The 20,281-nt window shown below is 42.8% G+C and overlaps 1 protein-coding gene across 1 annotated transcript in view; it reads right to left on the bottom strand.

The window, feature by feature from the left end:
* The window catches only part of GPAT3 (glycerol-3-phosphate acyltransferase 3), a 1,164,625-nt gene that overhangs the window by 933,116 nt on the left and 211,228 nt on the right, over positions 1-20,281 (bottom strand). The window contains exon 2 of the mRNA XM_044059343.1: positions 13,532-13,598. Within this exon, the coding sequence (XP_043915278.1) occupies positions 13,532-13,598 (67 nt within the window). The remainder of the gene's footprint in view (positions 1-13,531; positions 13,599-20,281) is intronic.

Here is a 20,281-nt window from a genome sequence, read left to right as displayed (position 1 = left end):
GGTAGTCGGACAGCTAAGATAATTAAACCGAGAACAGAAATATTTACAGGTGAAAATATACAGACGACGGATAGTGGGCTGATTAAATTAAGCACAAAACCGACAGCAAGGTAAGTCGTGGTCAGGGACTAGGCAAGGAATACAGTACGAATGAAAATCTTTATGAGGTATTTGCTTTACACAAGTAATGCGACTATTAACTTTTACTGACACCGGTAAGGAGCAAGAAAAAATTTCCCCAAAGGGGTACTTGGCTTTAGTTGACGACTTCGGTTCTGAAACTCGAAAAAGTACAGTTTTGTACCTACCATAAATGTAGATTTTTGAGTGTAAACACTGCTGCAGTCATTACACTTGGGTTATCCTGCCATCAGGCGGTCCCGCAGTCGGCCAGAGTTCCAAAGTCTTGGTCCAGCATCGGTTGCTGTCGCCTCCTCTCTGACGTCAGTGCGACAGGGGTATACAAGATGCAGCCGATGCCATTTTCTTCAGTTTTTCTTGCCCCAGATGGCAGGTGCCCCCAAATAGGTAGTCAATACAAATTGCTAGTAAACAATACAAAAGTAAAGCAAACAACCATTTTTAGTTACATGCAAATACTCCCCATAGGTAATAAAGGATAGATGTCCTAGGTAAATACCAGAAAGTAAGACGGGAAAAAGGGAGGGTAACCTGGACTGCAGCAGTGTTTACACTCGAACATCTACATTTATGGTAGGTACAAAACTATACTATGTTCATTGTGTTACACTGCTGCAGTCATTACACTTGGGTGGAATCCCAAAGCTGAGGTAGGGAGGCTGGATCTATAAGGCATTAGGGGTGGCTATAAGGCCCTGCAGTACAGCAATGGTGAAGCCTGCTCTGGATTTGGAGTATAAAGGCAAATGGTAATGTTTGGTGAAGGTATGCACAGAACTCCATGTTGCTGCTTCCAAAATATCCTTGGTAGGTAATCCTCTGAGGTAGGCAGTTGAAGTGGCTGTTGCCCTGGTGGAGTGAGATCTAATGCTGCTAGGTACAGGTTTCTCATGGTGGGTGTAGCAGAAACGTATACAGTGTCCTATCCATTTTAAAATAGTCTGCTTTGAAATGACTTTTCCCTGTGCTCCTACAGCGTATGCTACTAATAATTGCTCAGATTTTCTGAAAGCTTTGGTTTTGTCCAAGTAGAAGCGTAACTGCCTGTGAATGTCCAAAGAATGTAGTAGTCTCTCCTGTTTGTTCTGTGGTTTTGGATAAAAAGTTGGCAGGTGAATAGTTTGGTTTAGAGCCACACTTGATACCACCTTTGGCATAAACGTAGGGTTGGTTCTTAAGGACACCTTGTCCTCATGGAAGATGAGGAAAGGTTCCACTGCCATTAGTGCCTGTAATTTTGAAACTCTTCGTGCTGATGTTATTTTCAGTAGCAGAGCAGTTTTACAAGAGATGTATTTTAATTCTGCTGTGTTAGCTGGCTCAAAAGGAGGTAACGTTAATTTTTCCAAAACAAAGTTGAGGTCCCAAGTAGGTGTAGGTGCTCCAAGGGGCGGTCTTATGTTTTTAGCCCCTCTGAGGTATTGTTTGAGCAAAGGATTAGAAAAAATTGCTGGATCACTGTTGTAATGAGCAGAGATAGCTGAGGTGTGGATCTTGATGGATGAAAAAGAAAGGCCCTTGTCCAGCATCTCAGTTAAGTATTGCAGTATCTGAGGAATGTTTGGGACTAGAGGGTCAAGGCTGTGCGCTTGTTTCCAGGCACAGAATATCTTCCATTTGTCCAAGTATGCTTTCCTGGTGCTAGGCCTTCTGGCCTCCAGAATGACATCCATAACAGCTTTGGAGAGCGGCATTGCTTGCTTGACTAAGTAATTTTCCATGCAGCTAGGTTTAAGGTCTTTAGCTGGCTGTGAAGTATCCAATTGTTGTACTGTGTCAGCAACTGTGGGATTTGTGGTAAAATCCAGGGTGGTTCTTGTGTTAAGTTCTTTTGGATTGGGTACCAGTGCTGGCATGGCCAGTCTATTGCAATTAGGATAATTTTTGGCTCTTCCTGCCTGGCTTTTATGAGTACCTTTGGAAGGAAAGGTAAAGGTGGGAAAGCGTATACTTGTAGTTTTTTCCAGCTGAATGAGAGGGCATCCACTTTCCACGCTTGTGGAGAATTTCTGTAATTGGCAGTTCTTTAGGGTGGCAAACAGATCTATGTCCGGGCTCCCCCATTTTTGTTTTATCATTCTGAATATTTGTGGGTTTAGTTCCCATTCGTGTGGGTCCATAATGTTTCTGCTTAGGTTGTCTGCCAGTGTGTTTTTCTCTCCTGGCAGGAATTGTGCTTGCAGATGAACTTGGTAGCTTAGAGCTGTGTTCCACAAGGTCATGGCTTGTCTACAGAGGGGGTAGGAGTGTGTGCCCCCTTGCTTATGTACCACATAACTGTGGTGTTGTCTGTCTTTAGTAGTAATTGTCCTGGATGCAGTAGGTCCTTGAAAGCTATAATAGCATTTTGTACAGCTAGCATCTCTTTTTGATTGATGTGGAGATGTCTTTGCTCTGTGGGCCACTCGCCCGGGATACATTTTCCTGCCATGTGAGCTCCCCAGGCGTAATCCGATGCATCTGTTGTAAGTGTCTGCCTGGCTGTGGGTTGAGTGAAAGGCTGTCCCTTGTTGAGGTGACAAGCTTGTGCCCACCATCGAAACTCCTGTTGAAGGCAAGGAATTAGTGGTATAACTGTTTCCAAACTTTGACAGTGTTGAGACGATACGCTCTTTGGGTACCATTGTAGTTTCCTCATATGCAGTCTGGCATATGGAATTAGTAGTATGCAAGATGCCATGTAGCCCAAGGCCTGCAGAATTTTTCTTGCAGGGAGTTGGGTCTTTGTTGCCATTAATTGAAAATATTGAGTCAGTTGTCCTTGCTTGTCTGGCGTGAGATAAGCCATCTGGGCTGTTGTGTTCAAGCTGGCACCCAGGAATATTATCTGTTGTGAGGGCACTAGTTTTGATTTCTTTTCGTTTACTGTGTACCCCAGACAACTTAATAACTTTTTTACGTATGCCAGATGTTTTAGTAGAATGTCCTTGCTCTCTGCTTGAATCAGGCAGTCGTCCAGGTATGGGTAAATTTGAATTCCTTTTTGCCTGCAAAATGCAATTACTGGTGCCAGGCACTTTGTGAAGACCCTGGGCGCAGTAGATAAGCCAAAGAGCAGTGCAGAGAATTGATAGTGCATTGAACCAGCAAGAAATCTGAGGTATCTTCTGCAATTTTGTCTGCTAGGGACATGCAGGTATGCCTCTGAGGTCCAAAGTCACAAGCCAAGCTTTCTTGCCCAGCATAGGAAGAAGCTGCTGTAGTGTCAACATCTTGAATTTCGGAACATCCAGGTAAGTGTTTAGTGTAGAAATGTCCAGAATGGGTCTCCAGGCTTTGTCTTTTCTGGGAACCAGAAAGAGTCTTGAGTAAAATCCTTGTCCTTGTTCTTGTGGTGGTACCTTTTGAAAAGCTCTCATGTCCATGAGTACTGTAATTTGTTTTTGAGCCTCTGCCCCTTGATTTGGTGGCAGATTTGGCATTCCTTTTAACCTTGGCAAGGTGTGGAAATGGAACCTGTAACCTTGAGATACGATGTTGAGAACCCATTTGTCTTTGGTGATGCAATGGCAGTTGTGATAGAAAAGTGCCAGGTTTTCCTCCTAAGGGGGCTGCCAAGAGAGAGCTGTTTGGCAGCTGTAGTGGAAAGTAATTGAGGCTGTTTTTTTATAAGGTTGAGGCCTGTCTTCCCCTTCTTTCTGACCTGGTGTGCCCCATTGTCGAGGCCTATAAGGGCCTTGTGTCTGACCTCTACCTCTTGGACGTCTGTATCTGCCCCTTTGAGGTCTATCTGTGAATGGAAAGGACCAACTCTTTGTTGGCCAATTTCTGCTAAAACAAGGAGGCTGAACCTGTAAGAAATCTTTCACCGTTTGCATAGATTTTGCCTTATCCTCCATCTTCTTTAATACCTCCTCTGCCTTAACTCCAAACAGCACAGTCCGGTGCAAAGGTGCATCCAATAATTTGACCTTAACATGATCTGGTAATAAGAAGTTATGTACTCACCATAACGTTCCATCTGAGTAGGTATCTTCATTTGTCTGCAACCTTTGGGATACGGATCCGATCTTGGATCCGAGCCGGTAACTTCTACCACAGCACAGATCCGAGCTCCTAGCTCCTCCCTTTACCCATAACCCCCTGCCAACCCTGACTGACCTCAGATCAAGTTTGAACGATATAACAACTGTTACTGTGCTTATCTAAGACAGATCCTAAACAGAATCATATAGGTCAGGGGGAAGGAGGGGGGGGTGGTTGCAGACAAATGAAGATACCTACTCAGATGGAACGTTATGGTGAATACATAACTTCTTAATCTGAAGCTGGCACTTAATTTGTCAGCAACCTTTGGGACAGAGTCCCCAGCTACCTGAATCCTGGGTGGCCGTTATGGAAGAATATTCCAGAGCACTGCAGAGCCAAAGGACGCCCTACCTCTGGAGACAACATCCAGTTTGTAATGGCTGATAAGGATATGAGAGGAAGCCCAAGTGGCTGCGGAACAAATATCATCCAAGGGGACCCTAGATCTAAAAGCCGCCAAAATAGCTACGGCCCTAGTAGAATGAGCGCGGCCTCCCCGAGGTGCAGGCCTTCCCGAACTCTGATATGCCAAGAGGATACAACTAGCTATCCACCGTGACAAGGTAACTTTAGAAACTGACTTGCCTAAATTGGTTTTGGCAAAGGAGACAAACAACTGGTCAGATTGCCTATGACCAGTGGTTCGATGAATATAAAAGCGTAATTGTCTGTGCACATCCAAGGAATGCAGTTTGTACTCTCCTTTGTTCTGATAGTTGGGAAAGAACACGGGAAGATTAATAGATTAATATTAGCTTCCGAAGATACCTTAGGCAAAAAGGACGGATTGATCCTGAGGTAAACTCTATCCTGATGGAAGGCCAAATACGGCGATTTAACACAGAGAGCCTGAAGCTCAGAGACCTTTTTAGCTGAAGTAATGGTCACCAGGAAGGCCGTCTTCCAAGAGAGGTATTTAAGATCAACCGTAGCCACCGGCTCGAAAGGGAGGCTTGTCAAGGCCTGTAGAACCAAAGATAAATCCCATGGGGGTACTACCTCCCTGACCGAAGGTCTGAGAAGGAAGGTACCCTTGAGGAAAGCTTTACAAAGCTTAAAAGTAATTAGAGGGCCCGATTCATGCCCTACATGATAATGCGAAATCGCTGCTAGTTGTACTATGACTGTAGAGCAGCTAGCCCCCTGATGAAAAAGGGTAGTTAGAAAATCCAAAACCGACGTAAGAGGTGCCGTGAAAGGATCTAAGTGATGGTGCTCCGCCCAGATGGAGAAATGTTTCCACTTACTCCGATAGACCCTTCTGGTGGATGGTTTGTGTGCTGCTACTAGGATGGCTTTGACTGGTGAGGAAATTCCGGGAGTCCTTATCAGGAGTGGAACTGGAGCAACCAAGCCGTCAGCTTGAGGTTGACCAGGTTGGGGGTCGGAAGACCCAGAGGGTGAGTAATGAGATCCGGGAGGGGATCCAGAATCCAGGGTGGATGAATCAGATGAGACCATAGGTACAGGAACCACGTTTGACGAGGCCAGAATGGGGCAATGAGGATCATTTTGCTCCCCAGATGACTGGCTTTCTGTAAGAGTTTTAGCATCATGGGCAATGGAGGGCAAGTGTAAAGGAGACCGGGTGGCCAAGCATGTACTAGAGAGTCTCTCGGGGACTCCCCCTGAGGGGGGATTAGAGCGAAGTAACTGTTGCATTTGGTATTTGAAGGAGAGGCAAAAAGATCGCAACAGGGTTGCCCCCATTGGGCAAATATTTGCTTTGCTACTAGAGGATTGAGAGACCATTCGTATGGGGTCAGAATCGAATGACTGAGTCTGTCTGCTAGGATGTTGGACCGTCCCGGAATGTGCGTTGCAATGACAAAGCGGTTGGTGGATATCACCCATTCCCACACTCTCATGGCCTCGCGACAATGAGGATAAGACCTGGTTCCCCCCTGTTTGTTGATGTACCAGACAACTAACATGTTGTCCATTTGTACCGCAATCGTCCCAATCAGAAGAAGGCTGTGAAGTGCCTGCAACGTCAAAAACACCGCCCTCATCTCTAGGACATTGATATGCAAGGTGGTCTCTATGTCGTTCCACATGCCTTGGACCATTCTGCCTGAATAGTGCCCCCCCACCCCAGGCGAGAGGCGTCCATGATCACTGTGGTGACGGGGGAAGGCATCGAGAATGGTCGTCCCGTGTGAAGGCTCGGGGACTGGAGCCACCACACGAGCGACCCTCTGCAAGCCCTGCTTAGGGGAATGGGATGGGACAGGGGGTTGCGAGACGGGGACCATTGCACCTGGAGGGTCCACTGCAGGACCCTCATATTTAGACGGGCTAGGGGCAGCAGAGGAATTGCTGCCACCATGGACCCTAGAGCCCTCAGGATCAATTCCGCCGGTGGAGCAGGAAGTTGGAGAATGGCCTGAACATGCAAACTCAGGTTCTGAAGCCGATCGGGAGTCAGGAAAGCAAGCATTAGTCTGGAATCCAATCTCGCCCCTATGAAATCTATTACCTGTGTAGGAGCCAGAGAGGATTTAGCCATGTTGACAGTCAACCCTAGGCGTGGAGCAAGATTGAGGAAGTAATCCCTGCCTGAACAGAGCAGATGCCTTGTTGGGGCGATGAGGAGCTAGTCGTCCAGGTGCGGAAAGACCTGAATTCCCTGAAGCCTCAGATGGGCCGCTATAACCGCCAAGATTTTGGTGAACACCCTGGGGGCTGAGGTGAGACCGATGGGGAGGGCCCTGAACTGGAAGTGACTGGCTCCCAGCCAGAAGCGGAGGAACCTCCTGGAACGTCTGTCCACAAGAATGTGGTAGTACGCACCCTTGAGGTCTATGGAGCACATCCAGTCGTTCTCCCGTAACAGGGGGAGAAAAGATTGTAGCGTGACCATCCGGAACTTTTCTTTGGGTACTGCCAGGTTCAAGAGAGAGAGGTCGAGGATAGACCTAAAGTCCCCGGTCTTTTTTGGCACCAGAAAGAACCTGGAGTAAAACCCTGATCCGAGCTGATCTGGGGGGACGGGTTGGATGGCTCTTTTTTGTAAAAGCTACTGAATTTCTGTAGCAGCCGCCTCCCTCTGATTGGGTGGTACGTCGGGGAGGCTTCTGGTTTTGGGGGTTACAATAAAGGGAATTTGGTAACCTCTGGATATGATGTGAAGCACCCAGCGATCTGTTGTTAAGGACTCCCACATTGCTAGGTGCCTCCAGAGTGGAGCAGCCGGGCAACCCCTCAGGGGTTCTGCGTGAGCCTCTCAGAGAAGGGTTCTTTGGACCCAAAATTTCTGGGAACCCCTCTGCCTCTAGGGCGGTGTCCTCCCTGTCCTCCGCTGCCACGAGAGGACTGGTTGTCCGGAGCAGACTGGGACTGATGCGATTTCCGGAACCACATCTTCTTCTGACCCTTTTGGTTCCTAGAAAAGGACCTCTGGGGAGCAGAGAAGCAGACTCCGATGGCAGACAATGTCTTCCCGTCTTTCTAGCTCTGGACTAAAGTGTCGCGAAAAACAGTGCAGAACCATCAAAGGGGGCATTCGCGAATGATGCCTTAAAGGGTTCCTAGAAGTCACAATGTCAGAGCCAGGCTTGGCGCCTCATTACCAGGCCGGCTCCGCCAGCTCTAGTGGCTCCTTCCGTGGCGTGAGACAAGAGCCGCACAGAGGTGTTAGAAACGGAACGTACAGTGGACATTCAGGAGGAGTACAGCTGCTTGTCCCCTTCCGACATGGACTCTGGGGGGGGAGGCAGCGTATTCTTTTATTAGATCTAGCTGCATCCGGATGACATGTGCCATATAGTTCAGCGCCCTCATGGGAGAAGGTTACTGAACTGAAGACCCGCTTCCCAAGGCGGTCCATCGCCTGAGACTCCTTGCTCGGTGGGTGGACCGTGGAGCTCTCCTGAGCCAACTCCCTCTTGGTGGCCGCCGCCACCAACATGGCATCCACGGGAAGACCTCTGCTCCAGTGGGTTCTTTCTGCAGGGGGACTCAGGATCCTATTTGGGTGCTTGGGGACTGGCTCTACAGTGTCCAGCTCCTTCCAAGCCCTTGTGGAGATAAGGTCCACCAGGGGGTCGGGGAGAGGGGACACCCAAGAGGTAGATGGCCCTGCTTCGAACGCCTCTAGGAATATGGACTCATCAGAGGAAGCCTTGGGGGTAGACCACCTTCCCCTAATCCTGAGCATTTCCATGATGTCTCCAAAGGAGACATCCGCGGGGGGTGACCTTGGGGAGCCTTCCCCTTCATCTAAGTCCGTATCTTCCGTAAGGGACTCGGGGGAGTCCACGTGCCTCCTCTTACACTTAGCCTTGTGAGGAACCTCCTCGGGAGGGCTGTCCGAGGAAGTCTCACCAGCAATGTCATGTTCCAAAGGAACACCCAGAGGCGCTGAAGCAGGCTGCCCCGAAGGCCAGGTGATGGGAGCCTGAACCAGCTGAGAGGGAGTGCAGGGGGGAGCCAAAGCCAGGACCGTAGGCCCGGATGCCTCTCCACCACAGCGAAAGCCGAGGGGGAGCCACTCTCGATAGGATCCGAGAGTCGACTCCCACTCGGATCTGAAGCGGGGACCGGACCTGGGGCCGAGACCATTGGATCCGAAGGACCCGTGTGCTCCGACCGGGACGGAGCCGAAGTCACACCGAATCCCTCGGATCCGAAGCTCAGTCCACGGCTCCGAAAGGTCGGATCAGACAAGCTCAAGGGACCAGTCGGAGCCGAAGTAACCAGCACTGTCGGCTCCGACCCACCCCCGGATCCAATGTGGCTCTGCTCCGAATGCTTCGAACCCGAAAAGCGGGTCGAAGAAGGAGCGATTGGAGCAAATAATGGGGTCGAGCTCCCCCCCTGGGGGGGGGGAGCAAGAGCACTCCCATCTGCAGTTGGGCCTGGATGAACCTCCTCATCATCCGGTCCATGTCTGCATCTGACATGCTAAAAGTGGACCTCGAAGAGGCCACCGAGGCAGACCTAGAGTGCCGCCTCGATGACCTCGACGGGGACCGGGTCCCGGTGAGAAGCAAGGGTTCCGGAGCCGAGGAGGAGGCGATCCAGAAGCTCTGGAGGGAGAAGCCCATTTGGCGGGCAGGGCCGAGGAGGAGTCCTCGGCCCGCTGCTTATCCCAAAGCGGGAGGTTGAGTCCCAACCGGAGGGCGGCAGGGGTGGCTGCCACCGAGGGCTGGGTAGCGGCCACAGAAGCACCGGAGGCCGGAGCCAAATCCGGGGGCAAAAGGCCCACCAGAATCAGCTTCGACCTCTGGTCCTTAAGTGCCCTGGGGTTGAACGCTGCGAAAATCGCGCATCCCGAGGAGAGGTGTTCAACCCCAAGGCACCTAATGCACCGGGTGTGGCCATCCGCCAGTGAAAACTTATGGCCACACTCGGTGCACTTTGAAAAGATGGCTTTAGGGGCCTCCGACATAGTAGCATAGAAACACACTCACTAGGCCCCTACACACACCACAAACACACACTACAACCAGCGAGGGCAGGGAGGAAAAATAACCACAAATTAAGTTGAATTAAATTAAATTGAGAGAGATATAGGGCTATGGGATACCTAAACACTCGCTCTCACTCACACGAAGAAAAGGGGAGTAAAAATAGAAAAATTTTCTCACAAATCTTCACTAAGTAGCAGGAGCTCGAAAATCCAGCTTGTAGTGCGGCAAACTAGATCTGGGGTCAGTCAGGGTTGGCAGGGGATTATGGGTAAAGGGAGGAGCTAGGAGCTCAGATCTATGCTGTGGTAGAAGTTGCTGGCTCGGATCCGAGATCGGATCCGTATCCCAAAGGTTGCTGACAAATGAAGTGCCTACTTCAGATCGTATGTTCTTTTAACCAAGCATGCCTTCTAATGACAGAGCCTGTAACTGCTGCTCTACAGGAGGCCTCTAAGGAATCAAACCCACATTGCAAAGTATGTTTTCCCACTTGTTCAGCTGCTTGCAATAAATCCTGCATTTCTTTTAAGTTAGGAGGATCTGATTCTGTTAGCATCTTTTGTTTCAACTGAGACATCAAAAATTGCTGATATTTTAGCATGTGAAACTGGCATTTCAAGGCTCTCATTGCTAAAGTTGCAGACGTATATACCTTTTTTCCCCATCTGTCTAATGCTCTGGAATCTCTGTCAGAGGGGACTGGGTTTTTTGCTGATGAGACCTTAATCCCTTTGGGTCCCTGAGAAATAGTTTCAGGGTCAGCAACAGGGCTTTTGTACAGAAATTTGTGAGAGTCAGGGACTCGGTAATATCTACCAGGTTTAACTGGGGCTGGGGGGTAAGGAGTCCAGGTTCAAACTGGATTCAGTGTACACATCATCCACAATGTCTAAAACTGGTGGAATAGCAAGGGGTCTGTGTTGGGGCAATAAAAGGAAGTCTCCGAGTCTTTTCTTAGATTCTGAGTAATCCTGGCCTTCCCAATGGAAATGCTCTCTCATGGTATGTAAGGTCTCCCCAAAGGAGTAATCCTCAGGCGGAGAGGCTGATGGAATTGATTCCTCAGCATCAGAATCCTCATAAGGGGGTAAAGAATATCCTAGGTCCGAGGAGGAGTCAGAGGAGAGGGACACCTGGTCAGAAGATTCATAGTCTGCATCCTGCCTGGCCATTTTATCAGGAAGGGGATGGGACCCCCTGATCAGAGTGATCAGGTCCTCTGCCATTTTTAGCATCTGTTTCTTAGGCATGGAAGCCTGTCCTGGAGAGAGTTGTATCTGTTTCTTTGCTTTTAAGGGGGGCTTAGATTTAACAGAGGGTTTAATAGTTAACTGGATAGGTCTGAAAACACCCTCTGTAGCTGTGGAATGCTAAGCTACTTCGGTTTCCTCTGCAGGTTTAGGATCGGTAAACTGAAGGCCTAGTGCATCCGAAGGCCCAACCAGCTCCACTTGGGAGTCGGTGGCAGTCTGTGGTTCTGTGGAAATGGTCGTCAGGGGCTGCGTAGGCACCTCGCTGAAAACCGGAGAACCGGTGACCGGCCTAGAAGAGGCCTCATCATCCGTTTTGGGCCTCGGATGCCTGTCCTTGTCCTTGCACTTTTTATGCATTGCAGTCGTCGGAATTTCTGACGGCATGGTATAATTGAATTTTCTACCAAAATAATGTCGGGCAAAATCAAATCGACGTTTAATAGTGCGCTTGTTAAACCTAGCACAAAACCGACAACCAGTGACATCGTGGTCAGGGCCTAGGCATGGAATACAATAGGAGTGGAAATCCTTATGAGGTATTTGCTTCCCACAAGAAATACAGTTATTAACTTTAACTGACATCACTCTGAGGCAAGAAAAAGTTTCCCCAACGGGGTACTTAGCTTTTTTTAGAAGACTTTGGTTCTTGATTCGGAATGAAAATCTCAGGAGTTGGTCGACCGACACTTGCAAACTGCTTCGGGCACCGTGTGGCAAGAAAGACTGAAGAAAATGGCGTCAGCTGCATCTTATATACCCCTGTCGCTCTGACGTCAGGGAGGAGGCGACAGCAACCGATGCCGGACCAAGACTTTGGAACTCTGGCCGACTGCGGGACCGCTTGACGGCAGGATAACCCAAGTGTAATGACTGCAGCAGTGTAACACGATGAACATCTAAAATTTCAGGAATTGGCCGACCGGCACTTGCGAACTGCTTCTGCTTCGGGCACCGTACAGCAAGAAAGACTGATGTAATGGCATCAGCTGCATGTTTTATATCCCTGACGTCATGGAAGAAGGGACAGCAACCGACGCAGGACCCAAGACTTTGTTAATCAGGCCGACTGTGGGCTACCTGCAAGCAGATAACCCAAATGTCATGACTGCAACAGTGAAACATGAAGAACATCTGCTGGGTGTGATACACATGTGGCCGAGGACCTGTATACTAAAAAGCACAACAACATGACAAGACTGTTGCATTGTGCTTTGTATGCAAATGCTACAGCACAGAAGTAAAGGAGAAGCACTGGAAACATGAACCACAAAGCATTACTGACAATCATGACATTCATAAGTCATGGCATTACCCAGTACCAACATTTGAAACAACAAATGCAAGAAAACCAGATACACTAGTCCCAGAAAAAAATTCTAAAGTAGCAGTAATCAATGAAATTGCTACAGCCAGAAATTACAGTGTTTTATATACATATAGACACAAAGTCATAAAAACACCAGGATTTGCAAGCAGAAATGAGAACAATGTGTAAGGTACCACACAGTTCCAACAACAGTAGAAGCAACAAATCTAATAAAAATAATTTACAATCATATTTAAATATGCTACCAATACATGCAACCCCATATGAACTGCAAGAGGGGGCAATTCTAAGTACACTGCTGGTGGTACTGAGAACAGCAATTTTGGCTAACAGTAAAGACTGAAGCAAAACTAATTTCACAAACTCGAACTGTAACAAGAAACTTTGGAACAGAGTCCCTTCGAATCACGGTATTAAAAACCCAAAACATTTGAAGAAATATAAAAGAGAAAGAAAGAAAAATACAGACCGCAAAGTAATTCCATAATTTATATGCATTTTTTTTTTGAGTATGTACATTTCGTTTTTTTGATACTAGTGTTTGTTGGGTTACATCTGTGCCAAAATGTAGATGTTCTTTTGCAGATCTCACACACTACGTTCTGTGAGTTTGCCATTTTCCCCACTGTTGTGCGATCTTGGATTTGGAATACATAATTAGCAGTGCAGGTGGGGGGTGTAGGACCCCCTTGCAAAAATGTTTTTTAGATGCTTGTTCAACGCACCTTTCTAGTGTTTCAGCTTTAGTGCAAATGGTTTTATATGAATCAATACAGACTATATAAACATACATATTTCAACTTTAAGACTAATTTCAAAAATATAACAGGAGTACATGAGGAAACTTTAGTTTCTGCTGCATTTTTCTAGTGGGTTTAAAGAACCCCTTAGTGCTAGGTAGCAACATTCACGAAAGACCTTCTCATAACTCCCTTGAGGAGCCTCCTTCTGCCACCTTTCCTGCATTTGGAAACTATCTACTCCAAAAACAAATCCAAAGGGCACAAGAATGCAGATTTTTTTTTTTAATCAGTGGCAGCAAAGATTGATATATAAATCATGTGAGCATCAAAAAGGAAATGGCAGGCACAGGCAATAAGCACGTTTATATAGCTAATGCACAACATCATTGTGTGTGGGTTGTTATGATATTGCAGTCAATCATCCCTGGCTGCCAGAACCTTCAGAAAAAGGATACCAAATGTTAACAGGCAGACAGGATACACCCAAAAGTAGTTTCCATGAAAGAGGGTCAAATTCTCAAGTGTTACATAACTAATGCAAGATATCTGCACCTGCTCACAACTCAAGATTTAAGTTTCTGCTTTTGTTTGGTCATATTCCATGTAAAACTGACAGATGCTTACCATTTGAAGCGCTACTCTGACGTTTCTTCTTTTCCTGGGTTCTCTTCTGTATCTTTAAAGTGGCCCACTAAAAAAAAAAAAAAAAAAAAAAAAGAGAGAGAGAAAAATACTCAAACCAAAAGTGCAAATGTCTTTCTAATTTAGACTGCAATGATATGCACTACCCATCACAAGAAAATACATTATCATTATATCAGCCAACTAGCGAAGAAGTTACCCTTCTCAAAGAAGGAAACTTCACACTACCATGCATCCATGCATGTGATACACAGATTTGTTTCTGTTTTCACTTTATTTTATTAAATTACCAGCTATTAAATTAATTTGGCTATTAACCAAGTGGGTAAGTTGACCAGACACTTTTCTGTATAAAAACAGATCACGAGTTTGGCAAAATCCAAACAAAACAATAGTATTACAGTTGTCAGTTAAAAGCATACCACAGATGATACTTACAAGATTCAAAAAACTGATACCCATTAACTGACATGCAAACAATATACACTTATTACTACAACATTTTATTTAAAAACCTAGCAAATTCACTAATCCATTGCTCCTTTTCTGCTAAGACTCAGACACACACGCAAACTTAGTAGCACAGGCAACATAACAACTTATCTTATTTACAAAAATAGCATAAGCATGTGAAACTCATATTGCACTTCTATGGCTCTAAACAGTCTCTGCTGCTGGAAGGCTAGAAGGCTATGGGTTCCATTCCCACTCTAGGTGCCTGGATTACTTGCACTGTAGTATAACACTGGGGATGCATCACTCCTGAGTGTGCTGTTCTTCAAAATGAGACATTAAACAATCTGCTTGAGTTGGTGACAGCTCAGGTGGATGGATGTAAATGATCCCATGGCATCTAATGAAAAAGTAAGGGAAGTTCTCCGATGCCCTGGCCAAAATTCCTCAAGTAGTACAAATACCATCTCCATCGCAGGTCTACTCTGCAAAGAGTCCACTAGTGTAGTTGGCAAAGAATGAATGAATGAGCGAACGAACTGCACAGCCAACATAAGAAGGGAAAAGGCAAAAAAGCAATTTCATACATAACAGAATCTACATGTCAAAACAAAGTGCAACAGCCAAAAACTACAGCCAAAATTAGTACTTCTGATCACACACCACGGAGAAAAATAAAATGAACATTCATCTTCATCAGAGAGCACTATTTCCTATAAAGCCACTTCACGTTATCACTGAATATGTAATAAATAATTTAGAACAGAGACAGAACAGTGTGATCTATAATAATTAATGAGAATGTAAGTTGCCCAGACACCTTGGAAGATGTAAAGGAAAAATAAAGTCCTAGAAAATACAGAAGAAATGGACAGGAATCTATCAACTCCTTTGAAGAGAAATGCAACTTGAGATGGTTGGTTAATAAAACATAGAACAGTAAAACACTGAAGGACAAATGAAAATGTATTTCATGGTCATGAATTGTTATTAATTTAAAGCAGTGCTTGAATACTTATGAACAGGTGCTGTATATTACTTTTTAAAAGGCAAATCATTTCTTTCTTTCCCTACTTCAGATGGTTACTAGTTCCCTTTTAAAAATGTTACGAGTTTGACTCTTTTCGCTACATATGAAATGAAAGCCACTTGTTTTCATTTAGACTCTTAATAAAATTAATAGTTTAACCTTTTAAAGTGAATCATTATTATGATGAAACCTATGTTAGGTGGCACATTTTCTTATATCTTGGAATAGTTGAGTAATGTACTATTAAACATAATACAAGATGCAAAAAAAATGACACTAAAGAGGCATGTTAAGTTACATTCTGGATTCCTAAAATGGTCCATTAATGTGCTGTTGATAGTACACTTGACATGCAATAGCACCCAGGAAAGACATGCCATGTTATTAACATAGTATAAAAAATGCAGCTTTTTACATATATAAAAACTACCACTGAAAATATACCAAATAATTAGAGTAACATTCACACTTTTACAAGTTAAACCTAGATCAAGCATAGCTGTCATTCTTTTAATGCAAGTTTATATGCTATGTCTCCTTTAAAAAAATGACAATCTGCTTTAAATTAAACATCTCATACAAACAATTAAACATCTCACACAAACAGTGCTTGCTGAATCATTAATGGTTATTTCTTTGGCTGCAATGGCTTTTTAGCAGTTGGGATACTTTCAGATGTTTTTTGTTGTTTTTTTGGTGGTTTGGAGTGGATTGATGTCTGGTGTGGAGGTGGCATGGATTCACTTGCAAGCATGTTTGTGTGAACTGTAACTGATGGACTGTTCATTTTCAAGCCCATATCATAAAAAACAGCTTGAAACAACTTGGTTATGAGCACTTTTGCGATGCTGTCAGAGTTCTGAAAATTCTAAGAACTCTCCAGGTTACTTCTTCCTGTCTGAAAGTAAATAGCTATAATATTTTTCAATCATATGCTAATATGTCAAAGAATACAACTTGGATAAGAAGCAAAAGACAGTGAATTAGATTCTTAACCACGGTCAGTTATTACATACTTCTGAATGCTTGCTACTGACAGCACACTTGGCATGCAATAGCACCCAGGAAAGTTATGCTGTTGTAAACAAAGTACAACAATACAGTTTCTTACATATATAAATGTGATTACTGGAATTTTAGCAAATTAAAGGAACATTCACAATTTTACACGTTAAACCTGGATCACACATCTGTCATTCTTTTAATGCAAATGCATATTCTATGTCTCCTTTAAAAATGAGAGTCTGCTTTATTTTAAACAGCTCATACATACAGTACTTACTAAATCCTTAAATGTTATTTCTTTAAATACAATCGCTTTTTAGTGATTAACATTTTGAAATGTTTTTATTGTTTTTTTTTTAGTGGTTTGGAAAGGTTTGAGGAATTTATGTATGATGCAGATGATTCACTCAATGTTTTTGTGTGAACTGTAGCTGATGAACTGTTCACTTGCAAGCCCTCATTACGAGGACCAGCTTGAAGCAGCTTAATTAGAGTCATGAGCACTTTTGCAATGCTACGGAAAAGAAATGTCCAGGTTACTTCTTCTTGTCTAAAAGTAAATATATCATAATATTTTGAATCATATGCCAAGATGTCAATGAATACAAAATGGATAACAAGGAAAAGACAGTTAATTGCATTCTAAATCACTACCAGTTATTAAATATTTCTGAATGTTTGCAGTATACCAAAAGGATAGTTTATATACTAGCCTATAGAATGACACTTCTGATAAAAATTTTAGGATTGTGTTTCTCTGGTATTGTCTCTTTTTAATGATAACAGAATTTAATATCGCAGAACAATTTATTATGGAAAGTTTGAATCTTAAAAGGGAAGATTTTTTAGATGTTTGTTCAGTTATAATTAGACATAACATGTAAGGAAAAATAGGACTGATTCTAATAGCAGTACTAGATTAAACAGCATCAAATATATAAGGGTAAATATAAATGTTCTATTATATGGTACTGTACACTAGGATTACAGCTAAAATACAAAACCTAGGAATATAGTAGTAGTGCAAGGCATAATACACAAACGGAAAGAGATCAGTATAAGTAAATATGTATAGAGTTAAAGAATATAAATACAGTATGTCTGCAAGAGGGGAGGCTGGCACAGCAGTTAAGGTGTTCACCTTATAGGCACCAGGTGCAGGGTTTGATTCTCACCTGGGGTAATTGGCAGGACTTGGAATGGTACACAAAGACAGTTAACCTGGTACTAATTTATGAACTTATGATCTTTTGAACAACTTTACACACAGTAAATAAAACAGAACAAATATAAAATCATCTGACCAATAAATTAATAAATATGAAAATAACTGACTTAATATGAGGTACAGGGAAAGGTGATTGCAGAGATATTCAGTTTGGTCAACTTATAATAAAGATTATGAACACCTGTTTAACTTTTCTTATTCATAACAACTCACAGACAGGCTTTTTTAAGATGATGTATACTAAAAATATGAGACCCATTAATAAGAATTAGAAGCATGAGCTAAGCATTGTCAGTCTAAAGGAGAGGTTGACAGGTAGTTTTTGTTCACCTGTTTTCAACAAACTAGGAATATGTTATTCCATGGTAGAATGTTTTATGGTTATTTCATTCGGCAATTTATTTGCTTCAGAAGTTTTGTCTATAGCTGAAGATTTCATATAGTTACATATAAAGTATATAAGAAATTCTGCACATAAATGTGATTTCATCATACATGTTTTTCTCTCTTGTATAAATGTCTGATTTTAAATTCATATATATTAATATTAATGGATTGCATAGTCCAGTAAAGAGGGAAGTATTTTCAAATACTTACAATTACATAAAGCTCAAACAGTATTTATACAGGAAACACATTTGCTTAATAAAGATATAAATAAACTTTCACTAAATAATTTAGTTTTAACAGGTTCCGTCTTTCGAGCTAAAAGAGGAGGCACCCTCATTTTATGGAAGAACTCACCAGTAATGCCTAAAGTAAAAGATAACTATATTGATAAAAATAGTACATTACGCACTGTTACAATTGAGTGGAACAGAAAACTATATACATTGGTGAAATCTTATTGGATTTCAAGAGCTGGAGCTAAAGATGCAAAAAAAATTACTTAGACACTATAGCCTATTACATGAAAGGTGAAGTCATAATGGCTGGGGATTTTAATTCCATTTTATCAAAGATTCCACTGCAGATAGAAAGCTGATAAAAAATAAATGAGAACAAGAAATGGATGCACCTCACTTTAATAAACAAATTTAGTGTTTTCATCTAGATACAGTAGACAATCAGAATAACAGCAAGTCTGGAACACCCAGCTTTACAACATTTAGCAACCACATGACCAGAACAATTACTGAATGCATTTAAAGAAACATTTTTCATTTAATAACAAATTCACAACAAACACATTTTAAAAGCATCTGAGACAATTAAAAACCAAAATGGTAAAAAAAGACACATTTTTTAAAAAATCGGCCCCTTGATTAAAGCAGTTTCAAACTAAACATTAGCAGTGGAGCAAAACTTATATAACAAACATTGCTTTTAAATTTCAGGATACTGCTAATAGAGACCATGTTGTTTAGTTCTGGGAAAAGTAGCATTACATTTTAGCTGCCGTGAATGAATATGAATGAGTTCAAGTCCAGCATGAATTTATTAACGCTCTTTTATTAACAAACTGCGTTTTCGTCCCAACACATTAGGACTTCATCAGATACCTTTAAAAACAAAAATTACCACTTTATATTGGTTTTAAACACTAGAGGGAGACCTATCAATGGAAAAAATACATTCATTTTAAACATATGTAGTTAGACCCATAATAAGTGTATAAATTACGTTTTTTAAATGAAGTTTGCATTTTTATAACTCATAAATGTCATAAATACACATAATTTATTTAATAAATGTTTTAAGGAAGGTTTGAAATAAAAACACGTTTTTAAGTAATACATATTTATGAGGGTAATGAATATTCATGAATATTTGAGAATGATTCGATAGTTTGAATTAATTGAAACTGTTTTTATTGGTTAATAGTGAAATTATTTGGTATATAAAGTGGTAATTTTTGTTTTTAAAGGTATCTGATGAAGTCCTAATGTGTTGGGACGAAAACGCAGTTTGTTAATAAAAGAGCGTTAATAAATTCAGTGCTGGACTTGAACTCATTCATATTCATTCACGGTAACGTTTTTGGACTGAGACTGTGGCAGTTTTACTTCCTATACAACTCTTTTGTGGATTATTGGTTTTTCAGAGTTGTATCACTCCTTTTTTGGATTATTACATTTTAGCTGCCACCTGAGGTCCTTATATTCAAGGAATTCATCAGATGGTCCATCCCTGGGTCCTAAAATTGACATGGTCAATGGCAATGTACTTGAAAGAATGAGAGGGATGTTTTTTAATATGTTTGTGAATGTCGTATTACAAATTCTACTTCTCAATGCCCTTTTACTTTTTCCAATATAAAAGCATTCACACATTTGGCATGAGGCAACATATATAATCCTTTTGCTGTCACAATAATACTTGTGGTCAAGTTTGATTATGGACACCAATGACTACACGAAGAAATGTTGGTTCTATTATATACAGACACCTATGAGGAAACCTCCATCAATTAAATGAATATTGCCCATCACAGGACAGATGTGACTCTAGATGACTTTTTGTTGAACGAGCAGATCAATTTAGTTGAATACAGCTTTCTCAAGGTGCCCCACCCTAGGATCTCCACGATTCATAAAATCATCAGTTTTTTAGATGACAATTTACATTCACCACTCTGCTCAAAAAATCCAATCTCTAGTTAATCACTGAAATCAAAGCAGTTAAGCTGGTAACATTAGTGTCCAAATATGTGAATATGCCATGCCTAAAGGGTAAAACAAAATAATTTTCCATCACTGGCAGCCTGAGAAAAAAATTACACAAAACCACCTGAAGAGTGGTAACCATACCTGCTGTCTAGGCCAAAACAGGGCTACCAAAATTGTCATGGCCTTGTAATGCCTTGCCTTCTGGATGAATTTCATAATCAGAAAAAATGGGGGAAAATCATTGCTTAATCCTTGAAGCCTGTCCAGGACTAAAGCATCCCTACTCTGTCCATTGAGCACAGGGATAAGGGAGAAAACAAGTCTCCCTTTTGGTATTTGTCAAAGCCAAACAGATCACATTCCAGAAAGCCCCACTTCAGAAAACACCACACTGACTCATTCCAAAA

The sequence above is a fragment of the Protopterus annectens genome, chromosome 17.part0, assembly GCF_019279795.1.
Source record: "Protopterus annectens isolate FY-2018-M chromosome 17.part0, PAN1.0, whole genome shotgun sequence".
NCBI classification, from domain to species: Eukaryota; Metazoa; Chordata; order Ceratodontiformes; family Protopteridae; genus Protopterus; species Protopterus annectens.
This window is presented reverse-complemented; position numbering and strand designations above follow the sequence as displayed.